At 45.2% G+C, this 15033-nt stretch overlaps 1 protein-coding gene across 1 annotated transcript in view; it reads left to right on the top strand.

Moving 5' to 3' along the window:
• LOC139417926 (reticulon-4 receptor-like 1) overlaps positions 1–1045 on the top strand; it is a 143745-nt gene extending 142700 nt beyond the window's left edge. The window contains exon 6 of the mRNA XM_071166919.1: positions 228–1045. Coding sequence (XP_071023020.1) covers positions 228–818 — 591 coding nt within the window. The 3' untranslated portion in view covers positions 819–1045. The remainder of the gene's footprint in view (positions 1–227) is intronic.
• Positions 1046–15033: the final 13988 nt, after the last annotated feature.

Raw genomic sequence — 15033 nt, 5'->3', positions numbered from 1 at the left:
TTATTATTATTATTTATTTATTAGTATTTATTATTATTATTTATTTATTAGTATTTATTATTATTATTTATTTATTTATCTTATTATTTATTAGTATTTATTTATTATTATTTATCTTATTGTACTTTAATGTAATCTGTCCTTGGGTGTTTTTAAAGGCATGCATTATTAAATTAAATTGATTGTCTATTATTAAATGATTAAAATGTATTATCATCGTTATCCAGGCTCTGCCACTGTGGGTGTGGCTGCGGAGGTTCCGGGGCTCTACGTCGGTGCTAGAGTGCGTCTCCCCTCCTGAGCTCCAGGGCCGGGACCTGAAGGGCTTGAGGAAAGAGGACTTACCCAGCTGTTCAGCAGGAGAAGCCCGGGGAGGTGGTGTCGTAGGTGGAGAGGCCCGGCTGGGGGAGTCCCAGACGAAAGAGGAGGACTGTCGACTCCATCACAGGAACCACAAGCACCGCCATAACCACCACCAGCACCCACACCTCCCACACAGGGACCAGAACAACAGGGACCCGTCACCTTCGCCCCTACCCTTACCCCTTCCCAGGCCGCCCAAGGGGAGTCACAGGAACTGTACCCGGGGTCGCAAGGGGGGTCAGAACGAGGTGCAGGTACTGAGGGAGGAGGAGGACTACACCCCTGGAGGGAATAAAAACAACCCCTCCGCCCCCCCTCGCAGGAGGAACAAGTGTGTCCCCATGACATCAGTTGGCCCGCCCATTGGGGTCAAGAGAGCCAATAGTAACGTGGCGTCCTGCCCCGCTGGGACTTTTCTCTGCATCCTGTTGCCTGTGCTGCTGTCACTCAGCTGAGACTGAGTTTACATGTAGCTAATGTTTTATCAACAACACCCTACAGGACAGTTCAGCACATACACTTGTGACTGACCAGCTCTGGCTCCTGCACTGAGGTGTGTGTGTGTGTTGAAGTGTTCTCTGTTGATGCGTTCATTTTAACTGAAGCTTAGCCAGTGGAATTACACCGTCGCTCTTTGATGATGTCATAAAGGGGAATATCAGTCTCACCTCTAGGGGTTCTGATTTTGTGGTTGATTCAATTGAGAATACAATAAGAAGAATACTACTATAGCCATATTACCTGAGAGGATACCTCAGCCATGATGATAACATGACCCTAACACGTTGTTGACATTCTAGAAAAACATCCCTAAAATGTCAACTGGCCCAACGCTCTTAACCGCTAGGTTACCTGCTGCCCATATTAAACTGTGTTACTGACCCAACACTCCTAACCTCTAGGTTACCTGCTGCCCATATTAAACTGTGTTACTGACCCAACACTCCTAACCTCTAGGTTACCTGCTGCCCATATTAAACTGTGTTACTGACCCAACACTCCTAACCTCTAGGTTACCTGCTGCCCATGTTAAACTGTGTTAATGACCCAACACTCCTAACCTCTAGGTTACCTGCTGCCCATAGTAAACTGTGTTACTGACCCAACACTCCTAACCTCTAGGTTACCTGCTGCTCATATTAAACTGTGTTACTGACCCAACACTCCTAACCTCTAGGTTACCTGCTGCCCATATTAAACTGTGTTAATGACCCAACACTCTCTCTCTCTCTTTCTATCTCTCTCTCTCTCTCTCTCTCTCTCTCTGTCTCTCTCTCTCTCTCTCTCATGGAATGACCTTCCATGATTTCAAAATGATAGTTGTAGCACGTGTTTTGAGGCTATACAGTGTTGTTTTGAGGCTATACAGTGTTTGTTTTGAGGCTATACAGTGTTTGTTTTGAGGCTATACAGTGTTTGTTTTGTGGCTATACAGTATTTGTTTTGAGGCTATACAGTGTTTGTTTTGAGGCTATACAGTATTTGTTTACATTTACATAATTTACAAACATCGAACTAAGCTCATGAAGCATTCTACATTAATCAATGGGTATATATAATTAATTTATAAGTCCGAAAATGTGTAATCATTTAAGCCACAATTTATCCTGAACTAATTTAGGCTTGCCAAAACAAAGGGAGGTAAAACTTATGCAAATAATATATTTTAAGTTATTGAAATTATATTCCTTTGTAAACATTGGTAGAATTACATTTCAACCTTGACATTATGGAGCATTTTGTGTAGATCATTAACAAAAAACAAATCTGAATGAATAAATCCCTTTCAATTTCAATTTGCAACGCAACAAAATCCAAGGGGGGTAAATTCTTGTCATACCCACTGTATAAGCCATTCTAGTTGTGGACACCCGCTGGGGAACAGACGTCAATTCAACGTCTTTTCCACGTTGGTTCAATGTAATTTCATTAAAATGATGTGGAAACAATGTTGATTCAACCAGTGTGTGCCCAGTGGGGAAAGAGGGAGAGGTTAGCGCCTACGGCAAGCCTAGATGCCCAAGAGTCTCAAAGCCCAGAAGTCAGAGGTCAATGATAGCTAAGAGGGGAGTTGAGAGGTTATTTAATCTCTCCAATAGCCTCATGGCTTGTTGTAGAGCCTGCCACATATGAACATACATGTACATGGGGCATTTCAACATCAGTCAGAGAGGAATAATGAAGGAATGATGGAATGAGTATTTGGTACTGCTGCTTCAGGTGCAGTCCTCATTCTGGAATGTTGTGAGTGTTCTAAACTACACAATGGATCTGAGAATGTTGTGAGTGTTCTAAACTAAACAATGGATCTGAGAATGTTGTGAGTGTTCTGAACTACACAATGGATCTGAGAATGTTGTGAGTGTTCTAAAATTCACAATGGATCTGAGAATGTTGTGAGTGTTCTGAACTACACAATGGATCTGAGAATGTTGTGAGTGTTCTGAACTACACAATGGATCTGAGAATGTTGTGAGTGTTCTGAACTACACAATGGATCTGAGAATGTTGTGAGTGTTCTAAAATTCACAATGGATCTGAGAATGTTGTGAGTGTTCTGAACTACACAATGGATCTGAGAATGTTGTGAGTGTTCTGAACTACACAATGGATCTGAGAATGTTGTGAGTGTTCTGAACTACACAATGGATCTGAGAATGTTGTGAGTGTTCTAAACTACACAATGGATCTGAGAATGTTGTGAGTGTTCTAAACTACACAATGGATCTGAGAATGTTGTGAGTGTTCTAAACTAAACAATGGATCTGAGAATGTTGTGAGTGTTCTGAACTACACAATGGATCTGAGAATGTTGTGAGTGTTCTAAAATTCACAATGGATCTGAGAATGTTGTGAGTGTTCTGAACTACACAATGGATCTGAGAATGTTGTGAGTGTTCTGAACTACACAATGGATCTGAGAATGTTGTGAGTGTTCTGAACTACACAATGGATCTGAGAATGTTGTGAGTGTTCTAAACTACACAATGGATCTGAGAGACTGAACATGGAACGTTCTGATTCTACTGAACTGCTGCTATGTTTGAGGAGACAGAGAGTTCTGGAACTCTCCTCGTGATTCTGGTACCTTCTCTAGGATAAGGAATCTTCTTCATGTTTCTGAAATCTTCTTCATGTTTCTTGAACTCTCTTCGTGATTCACAAACCTTCAGTGTTCTGGAACTCTTATTCATGGTTCTAGAACCTTCTTCAGGATCTGGAACTCTTCTTTGTGGAGAGGTGATAAAGGGACAGGTGACAGAGGGCCCACAGTGCTCCTTGTGGACTGGAGGGGTAACAACACCTCCCCAGCCTTGCCCAGCCCTGTCCAGTCCTACACTCACCAAGCTGTCCCCACAGTGACGGATGTCCCTGTAGAACAGTGGTCTCCAACCCTGGTCCTGGAGATATACAGGGATTTTGTTCCAGCCCCGCACTAACAGACCTGATTCAACTAATCCTGTGTTTCTCAATTCATTCCTGTGGGAACAACGAGAGCTTTTGTTCTAGCCTTGCACTGATTCGGCTAGTGCAGGGGTCGACAAACTACGGCCCTATGAAATGTTCACCGAGAGGGAATTTTTTGTTTGTTTTTTTAAACACTCCAGGCCGCCCTTGATCATCTATAACTAAATAGAGAGTAGCTCCACGTCAGGCAAAGCGTTGTCTGCTGATATGATGCCCGTCCGTGGATTCTCACCCGAGTGGAGAAGTGCAACTGAAGCACAACATTTGTCTGATGCTGATCAGAAATTACAATAGATTTGCGTTTACAAAACGCAACAAGATATTTCTTATGCGTTTTACCTTTTTTTTTGTCTGCGTGAAAAATAAAGAATTCTGCATTAACGCAACGCCTAAGTTTAACTTGCTAATTAATTAAGTGACTGAATGAATAAGGTGATTGGACATTATATTGTGTTTCTGCCGTGTTGGAGAAGCCAAAGCCCTTTGGATTAATCATTTGTACAGCTGCCACTGCAATCTTTTGATTTCCTGACTTTTTTTCTCTTCTCTTTCCTCTGCTGTCTGCTCCTCCCCCATCTTCTCTGAGCAGAGCAGGCAGGCCCGTTGCCCAAGCGACTCCAGACTCCACACAGACACTGTGTGTACGTACACGTGCTGCTCCAGAGCCAGTACTGTTCATTTGCATAGTGTCTCTCGTTCACATTCCCTAGTAAAAGTTCAAACTCACCAAAAATGGCATTCGGTGGCCTACCTATGTATGTATAACTTTATAAGTTGGACTGCCGTTTGCGCTCGAACATTTAGCTAGCAGGCTCCATGGAAATTCTCTATTACTTGTGCTAATTTTGTTAGCATTCTGGTAATCCCAGGATAAGATTCTGGATACCATCCGACCCTAGTGGTGACTCAGTTCTTATTAGTTGAATCAGGTGTGGTTCGTGCACTTCCTGCTGTGTGTCTCCAGGACAAGAGTGGGTGGACGCTGCGGCAGACAGTATTTGTACCGCTGTAAAAAAAATCCTTGAGGTGATGCTATCTACAATGACCTCTGTGTCCGTTCGTTGATGTGAGGGTGACGTTTGTAACCACGGAGGAACTGGATCGGTCCTTTCTGTCCTTTTAGTCTGTCGGCAGCCTGTCGGCGGTCTGTCGGCAGTCTTCAGTCTGTTTGCAGCCTGTCGGCAGTCTGTCGGCAGTCTTCAGTCTTTTTGCGGCCTGTCGGCAGTCTTCAGTCTGTTTGCAGCCTGTCGGCAGTCTGTCGGCAGTCTTCAGTCTGTTTGCGGCCTGTCGGCAGTCTGTCGGCAGTCTTCAGTCTGTTTGCGGCCTGTCGGCAGTCTTCAGTCTGTTTGCGGCCTGTCGGCAGTCTGTCGGCAGTCTTCAGTCTGTTTGCAGCCTGTCGGCAGTCTGTTGGCAGTCTTCAGTCTGTTTGCGGCCTGTCGGCAGTCTGTCGGCAGTCTTCAGTCTGTTTGCGGCCTGTCGGCAGTCTGTCGGCAGTCTTCAGTCTGTTTGCAGCCTGTCGGCAGTCTGTCGGCAGTCTTCAGTCTGTTTGCGGCCTGTCGGCAGTCTGTCGGCAGTCTTCAGTCTGTTTGCGGCCTGTCGGCAGTCTTCAGTCTGTTTGCGGCCTGTCGGCAGTCTTCAGTCTGTTTGCAGCCTGTCTGCAGTCTGTCGGCAGTCTTCAGTCTGTTTGCGGCCTGTCGGCAGTCTTCAGTCTGTTTGCGGCCTGTCGGCAGTCTTCAGTCTGTTTGCGGCCTGTTGGCAGTCTGTCGGCAGTCTTCAGTCTGTTTGCGGCCTGTCTGCAGTCTGCCGGCAGTCTTCAGTCTGTTTGCGGCCTGTCGGCAGTCTTCAGTCTGTTTGCGGCCTGTCGGCAGTCTTCAGTCTGTTTGCGGCCTGTTGGCAGTCTTCAGTCTGTTTGCGGCCTGTCGGCAGTCTTCAGTCTGTTTGCGGCCTGTCGGCAGTCTTCAGTCTGTTTGCGGCCTGTCGGCAGTCTTCAGTCTGTTTGCGGCCTGTTGGCAGTCTGTCGGCAGTCTTCAGTCTGTTTGCGGCCTGTCGGCAGTCTTCAGTCTGTTTGCGGCCTGTCGGCAGTCTTCAGTCTGTTTGCGGCCTGTTGGCAGTCTGTCGGCAGTCTGTCTGAAGGACGCTGCACTTCTTTTAATTTGTTCTTTCTTCAGTTCTGTCTTTACTTTGTTAAGCAGTTAGTTCAGATAAATGGTTCACTTTTCTGGTTCCTTTCATTCCTCCTCCTCATCCTCTGCATTTCTTCCCCTCCCTCCCTCCCTCCCTGCTTCCCACAATGCGACCCTAATTTTGTATGTGGTTACAAAACTACGCCAGTTTCAAAAGCTGTTTATAAACTACATTAAAAATAATTGTTCTCATATTGCTGAGATGGACTGTTTGTTGTCTTCTCCTTTGTGTGTGTGTGTGTTGAACTTGGACTTAGAGAGAGAAGAAAATTTGGGAGCAAAGGAGATAGAGTGATAAGGGAAATAGAAATTGAGGAATGAGCAGAATTTTGGATAAAGAGTTAGAAATGCAATGAAATAAGGAAATTAAGGAGACAGATTAACATGCACACAGAGATAAACACACTATCTGTCATACACAGACACACACAATATTTTTTACGTCCGTCATGCCCTAGTTCTGTTTCCCTCACCCTCATACATAAGGGATTCTTACACTGTCTTATTCACTGTTCACCTCTCTCTTGCTCTCTCTCTCTCTCTCTCTCTCTCTCTCTCTCTCTCTCTCTCTCTCTCTCTCTCTCTCTCTCTCTCTCTCTCTCTCTCTCTCTCTCTCTCTCTCTCTCTCTCTCTCTCTCTCTCTCTCTCTCTCTCTCTCTCTCTCTCTCTCTCTCTCTCTCTCTCTCTCTCTCTCTCTCTCTCTCTCTCTCTCTCTCCCTCTCTCTCTCTCTCTCTCTCTCCCCCCCCCCCCTCTCTCTCTCTCTCTCTCTCTCTCTCTCTCTCTCTCTCTCTCTCTCTCTCTGTCTCTCAAAATTCATGTCACTCCCTGACCTTAGAGAGCCTTTTTATTTCTCTATTTGGTTAGGTCAGGGTGTGATTTGGATGGGCATTCTAGTTTTTCTATTTCTTTGTTGGCCGGGTGTGGCTCTCAATCAGAGGCAGTTGTTTATCGTTGTCTCTGATTGGGGATCAAATCAAATCAAATTTTATTTGTCACATACACATGGTTAGCAGATGTTAATGCGAGTGTAGCGAAATGCTTGTGCTTCTAGTTCCGACAATGCAGTAATAACCAACAAGTAATCTAACTAACAATTCCAAAACTACTGTCTTGTACACAGTGTAAGGGGATAAAGAATATGTACATAAGGATATATGAATGAGTGATGGTACAGAGCAGCATAGGCAAGATACAGTAGATGGTATCGAGTACAGTATATACATATGAGATGAGTATGTAAACAAAGTGGCATAGTTAAAGTGGCTAGTGATACATGTGTTACATAAGGATACAGTCGATGATATAGAGTACAGTATATACGTATGCATAAGAGATGAATAATGTAGGGTAAGTAACATTATATAAGGTAGCATTGTTTAAAGTGGCTAGTGATATATTTACATCATTTCCCATCAATTCCCATTATTAAAGTGGCTGGAGTTGAGTCAGTGTCAGTGTGTTGGCAGCAGCCACTCAATGTTAGTGGTGGCTGTTTAACAGTCTGATGGCCTTGAGATAGAAGCTGTTTTTCAGTCTCTCGGTCCCAGCTTTGACCTCGCCTTCTGGATGATAACGGGGTGAACAGGCAGTGGCTCGGGTGGTTGTTGACCTTGATGATCTTTATGGCCTTCCTGTGACATCGGGTGGTGTAGGTGTCCTGGAGGGCAGGTAGTTTGCCCCCGGTGATGCGTTGTGCAGACCTCACTACCCTCTGGAGAGCCTTACGGTTGAGGGCGGAGCAGTTACCGTACCAGGCGGTGAAACAGCCCGCCAGGATGCTCTCGATTGTGCATCTGTAGAAGTTTGTGAGTGCTTTTGGTGACAAGCCAAATTTCTTCAGCCTCCTGAGGTTGAAGAGGCGCTGCTGCGCCTTCTTCACAATGCTGTCTGTGTGAGTGGACCAATTCAGTTTGTCTGTGATGTGTATGCCGAGGAACTTAAAACTTGCTACCCTCTCCACTACTGTTCCATCGATGTGGATAGGGGGGGTGTTCCCTCTGCTGTTTCCTGAAGTCCACAATCATCTCCTTAGTTATGTTGACGTTGAGTGTGAGGTTATTTTCCTGACACCACACTCCGAGGGCCCTCACCTCCTCCCTGTAGGCCGTCTCGTCGTTGTTGGTAATCAAGCCTACCACTGTTGTGTCGTCCGCAAACTTGATGATTGAGTTGGAGGCGTGCGTGGCCACGCAGTCGTGGGTGAACAGGGAGTACAGGAGAGGGCTCAGAACGCACCCTTGTGGGGCCCCAGTGTTGAGGATCAGCGGGGAGGAGATGTTGTTGCCTACCCTCACCACCTGGGGGCGGCCCGTCAGGAAGTCCAGTACCCATTTGCGCCATGGCGGGGTCGAGACCCAGGGTCTCGAGCTTGATGACGAGCTTGGAGGGTACTATGGTGTTGAATGCCGAGCTGTAGTCAATGAACAGCATTCTCACATAGGTATTCCTATTGTCCAGATGGATTAGGGCGGTGTGCAGTGTGGTTGAGATTGCATCGTCTGTGGACCTATTTGGGCGGTAAGCAAATTGGAGTGGGTCTAGGGTGTCAGGTAGGGTGGAGGTGATATGGTCCTTGACTAGTCTCTCAAAGCACTTCATGATGACGGAAGTGAGTGCTACGGGGCGGTAGTCGTTTAGCTCAGTTACCTTAGCTTTCTTGGGAACAGGAACAATGGTGGCCCTCTTGAAGCATGTGGGAACAGCAGACTGGTATAGGGATTGATTGAATATGTCCGTAAACACACCGGCCAGCTGGTCTGCGCATGCTCTGAGGTCTGGGCCTGCAGCCGTCTGGGCCTGCAGCCTTGCGAGGGTTAACACGTTTAAATGTCTTACTCACCTCGGCTGCAGTGAAGGAGAGACCGCATGTTTTCGTTGCAGGCCGTGTCAGTGGCACTGTATTGTCCTCAAAGCGGGCAAAAAAGTTATTTAGTCTGCCTGGGAGCAGGACATCCTGGTCCGTGACTGGGCTGGATTTCTTCCTGTAGTCCGTGATTGACTGTAGACCCTGCCACATGCCTCTTTTGTCTGAGCCGTTGAATTGAGATTCTACTTTGTCTCTGTACTGACGCTTAGCTTGTTTGATAGCCTTGCGGAGGGAATAGCTGCACTGTTTGTATTCGGTCATGTTACCAGACACCTTGCCCTGATTAAAAGCAGTGGTTCGCGCTTTCAGTTTCACGCGAATGCTGCCATCAATCCACGGTTTCTGGTTAGGGAATGTTTTAATCGTTGCTATGGGAACGACATCTTCAACGCACGTTCTAATGAACTCGCACACCGAATCAGCGTATTCGTCAATATTGTTGTCTGACGCAATACGAAACATGTCCCAGTCCACGTGGTGGAAGCAGTCTTGGAGTGTGGAGTCAGCTTGGTCGGACCAGCGTTGGACAGACCTCAGCGTGGGAGCCTCTTGTTTTAGTTTCTGTCTGTAGGCAGGGATCAACAAAATGGAGTCGTGGTCAGCTTTTCCAAAAGGGGGGCGGGGCAGGGCCTTATATGCGTCGCGGAAGTTAGAGTAACAATGAACCAAGGTCTTTCCACCCCTGGTTGCGCAATCGATATGCTGATAAAATTTAGGGAGTCTTGTTTTCAGATTAGCCTTGTTAAAATCCCCAGCTACAATGAATGCAGCCTCCGGAAAAATGGTTTCCAGTTTGCAAAGAGTCAAATAAAGTTCGTTCAGAGCCATCGATGTGTCTGCTTGGAGGGGGATATATGGCCATGGACTACTTAGGCAGCCCTTTTTCCCACCTTTAGTTGTGGGATCTTGACTATGTTTGTGTGTAGTTGTTTTCTGCACTGCATGTAGCTTCACGTTCTGTTGTTTGTTATTTTTGTTTCTTGTTCATCTAATAAAATGATGTTTTGCTTACCACGCCGCACCTTGGTCTAATCAATCTCTAAACGATCGTGCCAGAAGATCCCACCACCAAAGGACCAAGCAGCGTGGCCAGGAGGAGCAGGGATCCTGGGCCCAGGAGAAGAGGGAGTGGAGGACATCATGGACAATGGGAGGAGATTATGGCAGGAGACAAGACCCTGCCATGGAAGCCGGCGGAGGAAGCCGGCGGAGGATCAACGACATGCAGTAAACTGTGTTATTTTATGGCTGGTTATGACACCTACGTAAGAGTATCAAAACCCACTAAACCTACCACACAAAGCAAAACATTCCACTACACCATAGTGTTCTTGTCAACAGTATGTTTATGTTATATAACATTTTTGTTTAATTGACCATGTTAAATTATCATTGTAGGTGCGAACACATTGATGTCAGACATGCACCTACCCCAATGCTCTGTTTCTGATGACTGGGATGAATGCAGGAGCAGATTTCAGGAGCAGGACAAAACATCCTCTTTGTGACTGATGACTCATATAAGGGCCTGTACGTGATTGGCCTATCTGGTTTATGTGATTATGATGTCATAATGCTTCCTGACAGTGTCATGAAGTGTATTCTCCACACATTCTTTCAAAAAATATAATGAAGAAGAAAAACATGATTGTAAAGAATTCATTACAACAACAAAAGAATTTAAAACCGAAAGGAAACTTCTTGGCAGCAATAAAACTAATTTGAATAAATATTAAGAAATATGTACTAAAAGTATGAATTATTTAAAATTGCTTAAATTAAGGAAACCATGCGGCACAAATGTATTGCTGTAAATTGCTTACGGATAGTCATGGACTACAATACCCAGACATCATTTACAATTACGGATAGCCATGGACTACATTACCCAGACATCATTTACAATTACGGATAGCCATGGACTACAATACCCAGACATCATTTACAATTACGGATAGCCATGGACTACTCCAATACACAGACATCATTTACAAACGAAGCATGTGTGTTTAGTGAACAGAGGCAGTGGGGATGACCGGGGATGTGCTCTTGATAAGTATGTGAATTGGACCATTTTCCTACTAATTATTCATAATGTAACTTTAGGGTGTCCGGTAAGAAGTACATTATTTTCTTTAGGAATGTAGTGAAGTAAAAGTAAGTTGTAAAAAATATAAATAGTAAAGTACAGATACCCCTAAAAAATTACTTAAGTAGTACTTTAAAGTATTTTCACTTAAGTACTTTATACCACTATGTTCCATCCTAATCATTGCCAAGATATACTCTGGGGCAGATACAGTTGATACATATATACAGTGGGGCAAAAAAGTATTTAGTCAGCCACCAATTGTGCAAGTTCTCCCACTTAAAAAGATGAGAGAGGCCTGTAATTTTCATCATAGGTACACTTCAACTATGACAGACAAAATGAGAAAAAAAATCCAGAAAATCACATTGTAGAATTTTTAATGAATTTATTTGAAAATTATGGTGGAAAATAAGGAGAGAGGACCCGACTTTGGAGCGCCGCCCGAACAAGGAGAGGACCCAATTTCGGCGGAATTCGTGACAATAATGACCATCGTTATGTTTGGGGAAAAAGGGGGAGGCTTGCAAGCAGAAGAACACCATCCCAACCGTGAAGCACGGAGGTGGCAGCATCATGTTGTGGGGGTGCTTTACTGCAGGAGGGACTGGTGCACTTCACAAAATAGATGGCTTCATGAGGGAGGAAAATGATGTGAATATATTGAAGCAACATCTCAAGACATCAGTCAGGAAGTTAAAGCTTGGTCGCAAATGGGTCTTCCAAATGGACAATGACCCCAAGCATACTTCCAAAGTTGTGGCAAAATGGCTTAAGGACAACAAAGTCAAGGTATTGGAGTGGCCATCACAAAGCCCTGACCTCAATTCTATAGAAAATGTGTGGGCAGAACTGAAAAAGCGTGTGCGAGCAAGGAGGCCTACAAACCTGACTCAGTTACATCAGCTCTGTCAGGAGGAATGGGCCAGAATTCACCCAACTTATTGTGGGAAGCTTGTGGAAGGCAACCCGAAAAGTTTGACCCAAGTTAAAACATTTCAAGGCAATGGTACCAAATACTAATTGAGTGTATGTAAAACTTCTGACCCACTGGCAATGTGATGAAAGAAATAAAATCTGAAATAAATCATTCTCTCTACAAGTATTCTGACATTTCACATTCTTAAAATAAAGTGGTGATCCTAACTGACCTAAGACGGGGAATTTGTACTCGGATTAAATGTGAAAAACTGAATGTAAACTTCCGACTTCAACTGTGTTTGCTGGAACTTACGTTACCATGGTATTTTATTGACTAATCTTCTGGAATCACGGTTGCCATGGTGTTCATTATCATCAAAAAAATGTGCTGGTGTTGATTGGTTGTTGGGCCAAAACATGACAACATCCCAGATTGATCAAATAGAATATGTAGCTTCAGATCAATGTTGTTATATTCAGTCTGTTTATGACTTGCAGCTCCGTCAAAATCACTTGCAGCAAGAACATTTCCTCACAGGGACGGAAACCAGTTAAGGCAGCAAAGTCTCTCTGACTGAGTTACAAGACCAGTTATGGCAGCCATGTCTCTCTGGCTGAGTTACAAGACCAGTTATGGCAGCCATGTCTCTCTGGCTGAGTTACAAGACCAGTTATGGCAGCCATGTCTCTCTGACTGAGTTACAAGACCAGTTATGGCAGCCATGTCTCTCTGACTGAGTTACAAGACCAGTTATGGCAGCCATGTCTCTCTGGCTGAGTTACAAGACCAGTTATGGCAGCCATGTCTCTCTGACTGAGTTACAAGACCAGTTATGGCAGCCATGTCTCTCTGACTGAGTTACAAGACCAGTTATGGCAGCCATGTCTCTCTGGCTGAGTTACAAGACCAGTTATGGCAGCCATGTCTCTCTGGCTGAGTTACAAGACCAGTTATGGCAGCCATGTCTCTCTGGCTGAGTTACAAGACCAGTTATGGCAGCCATGTCTCTCTGGCTGAGTTCCAAGACCAGTTATGGCAGCCATGTCTCTCTGACTGAGTTACAAGACCAGTTATGGCAGCCATGTCTCTCTGGCTGAGTTACAAGACCAGTTATGGCAGCCATGTCTCTCTGACTGAGTTACAAGACCAGTTATGGCAGCCATGTCTCTCTGACTGAGTTACAAGACCAGTTATGGCAGCCATGTCTCTCTGACTGAGTTACAAGACCAGTTATGGCAGCCATGTCTCTCTGGCTGAGTTACAAGACCAGTTATGGCAGCCATGTCTCTCTGACTGAGTTACAAGACCAGTTATGGCAGCCATGTCTCTCTGACTGAGTTACAAGACCAGTTATGGCAGCCATGTCTCTCTGGCTGAGTTACAAGACCAGTTATGGCAGCCATGTCTCTCTGGCTGAGTTACAAGACCAGTTATGACAGCCATGTCTCTCTGACTGAGTTACAAGACCAGTTATGGCAGCCATGTCTCTCTGGCTGAGTTACAAGACCAGTTATGGCAGCCATGTCTCTCTGACTGAGTTACAAGACCAGTTATGGCAGCCATGTCTCTCTGACTGAGTTCCAAGACCAGTTATGGCAGCCATGTCTCTCTGGCTGAGTTACAAGACCAGTTATGGCAGCCATGTCTCTCTGACTGAGTTACAAGACCAGTTATGGCAGCCATGCCTCTCTGACTGAGTTACAAGACCAGTTATGGCAGCCATGTCTCTCTGGCTGAGTTACAAGACCAGTTATGGCAGCCATGTCTCTCTGGCTGAGTTACAAGACCAGTTATGGCAGCCATGTCTCTCTGGCTGAGTAGTGAACAAAGGAATACATATATTTCAACATCGTAGTTGGGGAAACTTGCCCAAATTCTATATTTTCCAGGTGGATGAGGAATGAGGCTGTCAACAGATCAGTGTGGGAGGTGAATGTAACACACTGAACATACTGAACACACTGAACCAACTGAACCAAATGCTCACACTGAATACACTGAACACACTGAACCAGCTGAACCAACTGAACACATTGAACCAACTGAACCAATTGAACACACTGAACCAGATGAACACACTGAACCAACTGAACACACTGAATACACTGCTCAGCCAGCTCTGAGTCTGATGATGAGAAAGTTAGGGGACAGAGATGGGAGAGAAAGATTTGGGAGAGAGGAGAGGGAGAAAAAGAGAAGGGGGAGAAAGAGAGAGGGGAGAGAGAAAGAGAGGGGGGAAAGAGAGAGGGGAGAGAGAGAGATGGGAGAGAAAGAGAGAGGGGAGAGAGAAAGAGAGAGATGGGAGAGAAAGAGAGGGGAGAGAAAGAGAGAGGGGAGAGAGAAAGAGAGGGGAGAGAAAGAGAGAGGGGAGAGAGAAAGAGAGGGGAGAGAAAGAGATTCGAGAGAAAGAGAGGGGAGAGAGAGAGAGGGGAGCGAAAGAGAGGGGAGAGAGAGAGAGAGAGGGAGAGAGAGAGAGGAGAAAGAGAGAGGGGAGAGAAAGCAAGGGGAGAGAGAGAGAGGGGGGAGATGGGTGAGAGAGATGGGCACCGAGATCTTCTGCATAGACTATGTAAATCCCAGTGAGACAAAAATAATGGTGTTCCAAAAAAGGTCTGGATTCCAGGACCACGAATACAAATTATATCTAGACAGGGTTGTCCTAGAATACACAAATAACTATACTTACCTCGGCCTAAACATCAGCGCCACAGGTAACTTCCACAAAGCTGTGAACGATCTGAGAGACAAGGCAAGAAGGGCATGCTATGCCATCAGAAGGCACATAAAATTCAACATACCAATTAGGATCTGGCTAAAAATACTTGAATCAGTCATAGAGCCCATTGCCCTTTACGGTTGTGAGGTCTGGGGTCCGCTCACCAACCAAGAATTCACAAAATGAGACAAACATCAAATTGAGACTCTGCATGCAGAATTCTGCCAAAGCATCCTCCGTGTACAACGTAGAACACCAAATAATGCATGCAGAGCAGAATTGAAACGATACCCGCTAATGATCAACATCCAGAAAAGAGCCGTTAAATTCTATAACCACTTAAAAGGAAGCGATGCCCAAACCTTCCATAACAAAGCCATCACCTACAGAGAGATGAACCTGGAGAAGAGTCCCCTAAGCAAGCT

Source organism: Oncorhynchus clarkii, chromosome 10 (genome assembly GCF_045791955.1).
Source record: "Oncorhynchus clarkii lewisi isolate Uvic-CL-2024 chromosome 10, UVic_Ocla_1.0, whole genome shotgun sequence".
Taxonomy (NCBI): Eukaryota; Metazoa; Chordata; class Actinopteri; order Salmoniformes; family Salmonidae; genus Oncorhynchus; species Oncorhynchus clarkii.
This window is presented reverse-complemented; position numbering and strand designations above follow the sequence as displayed.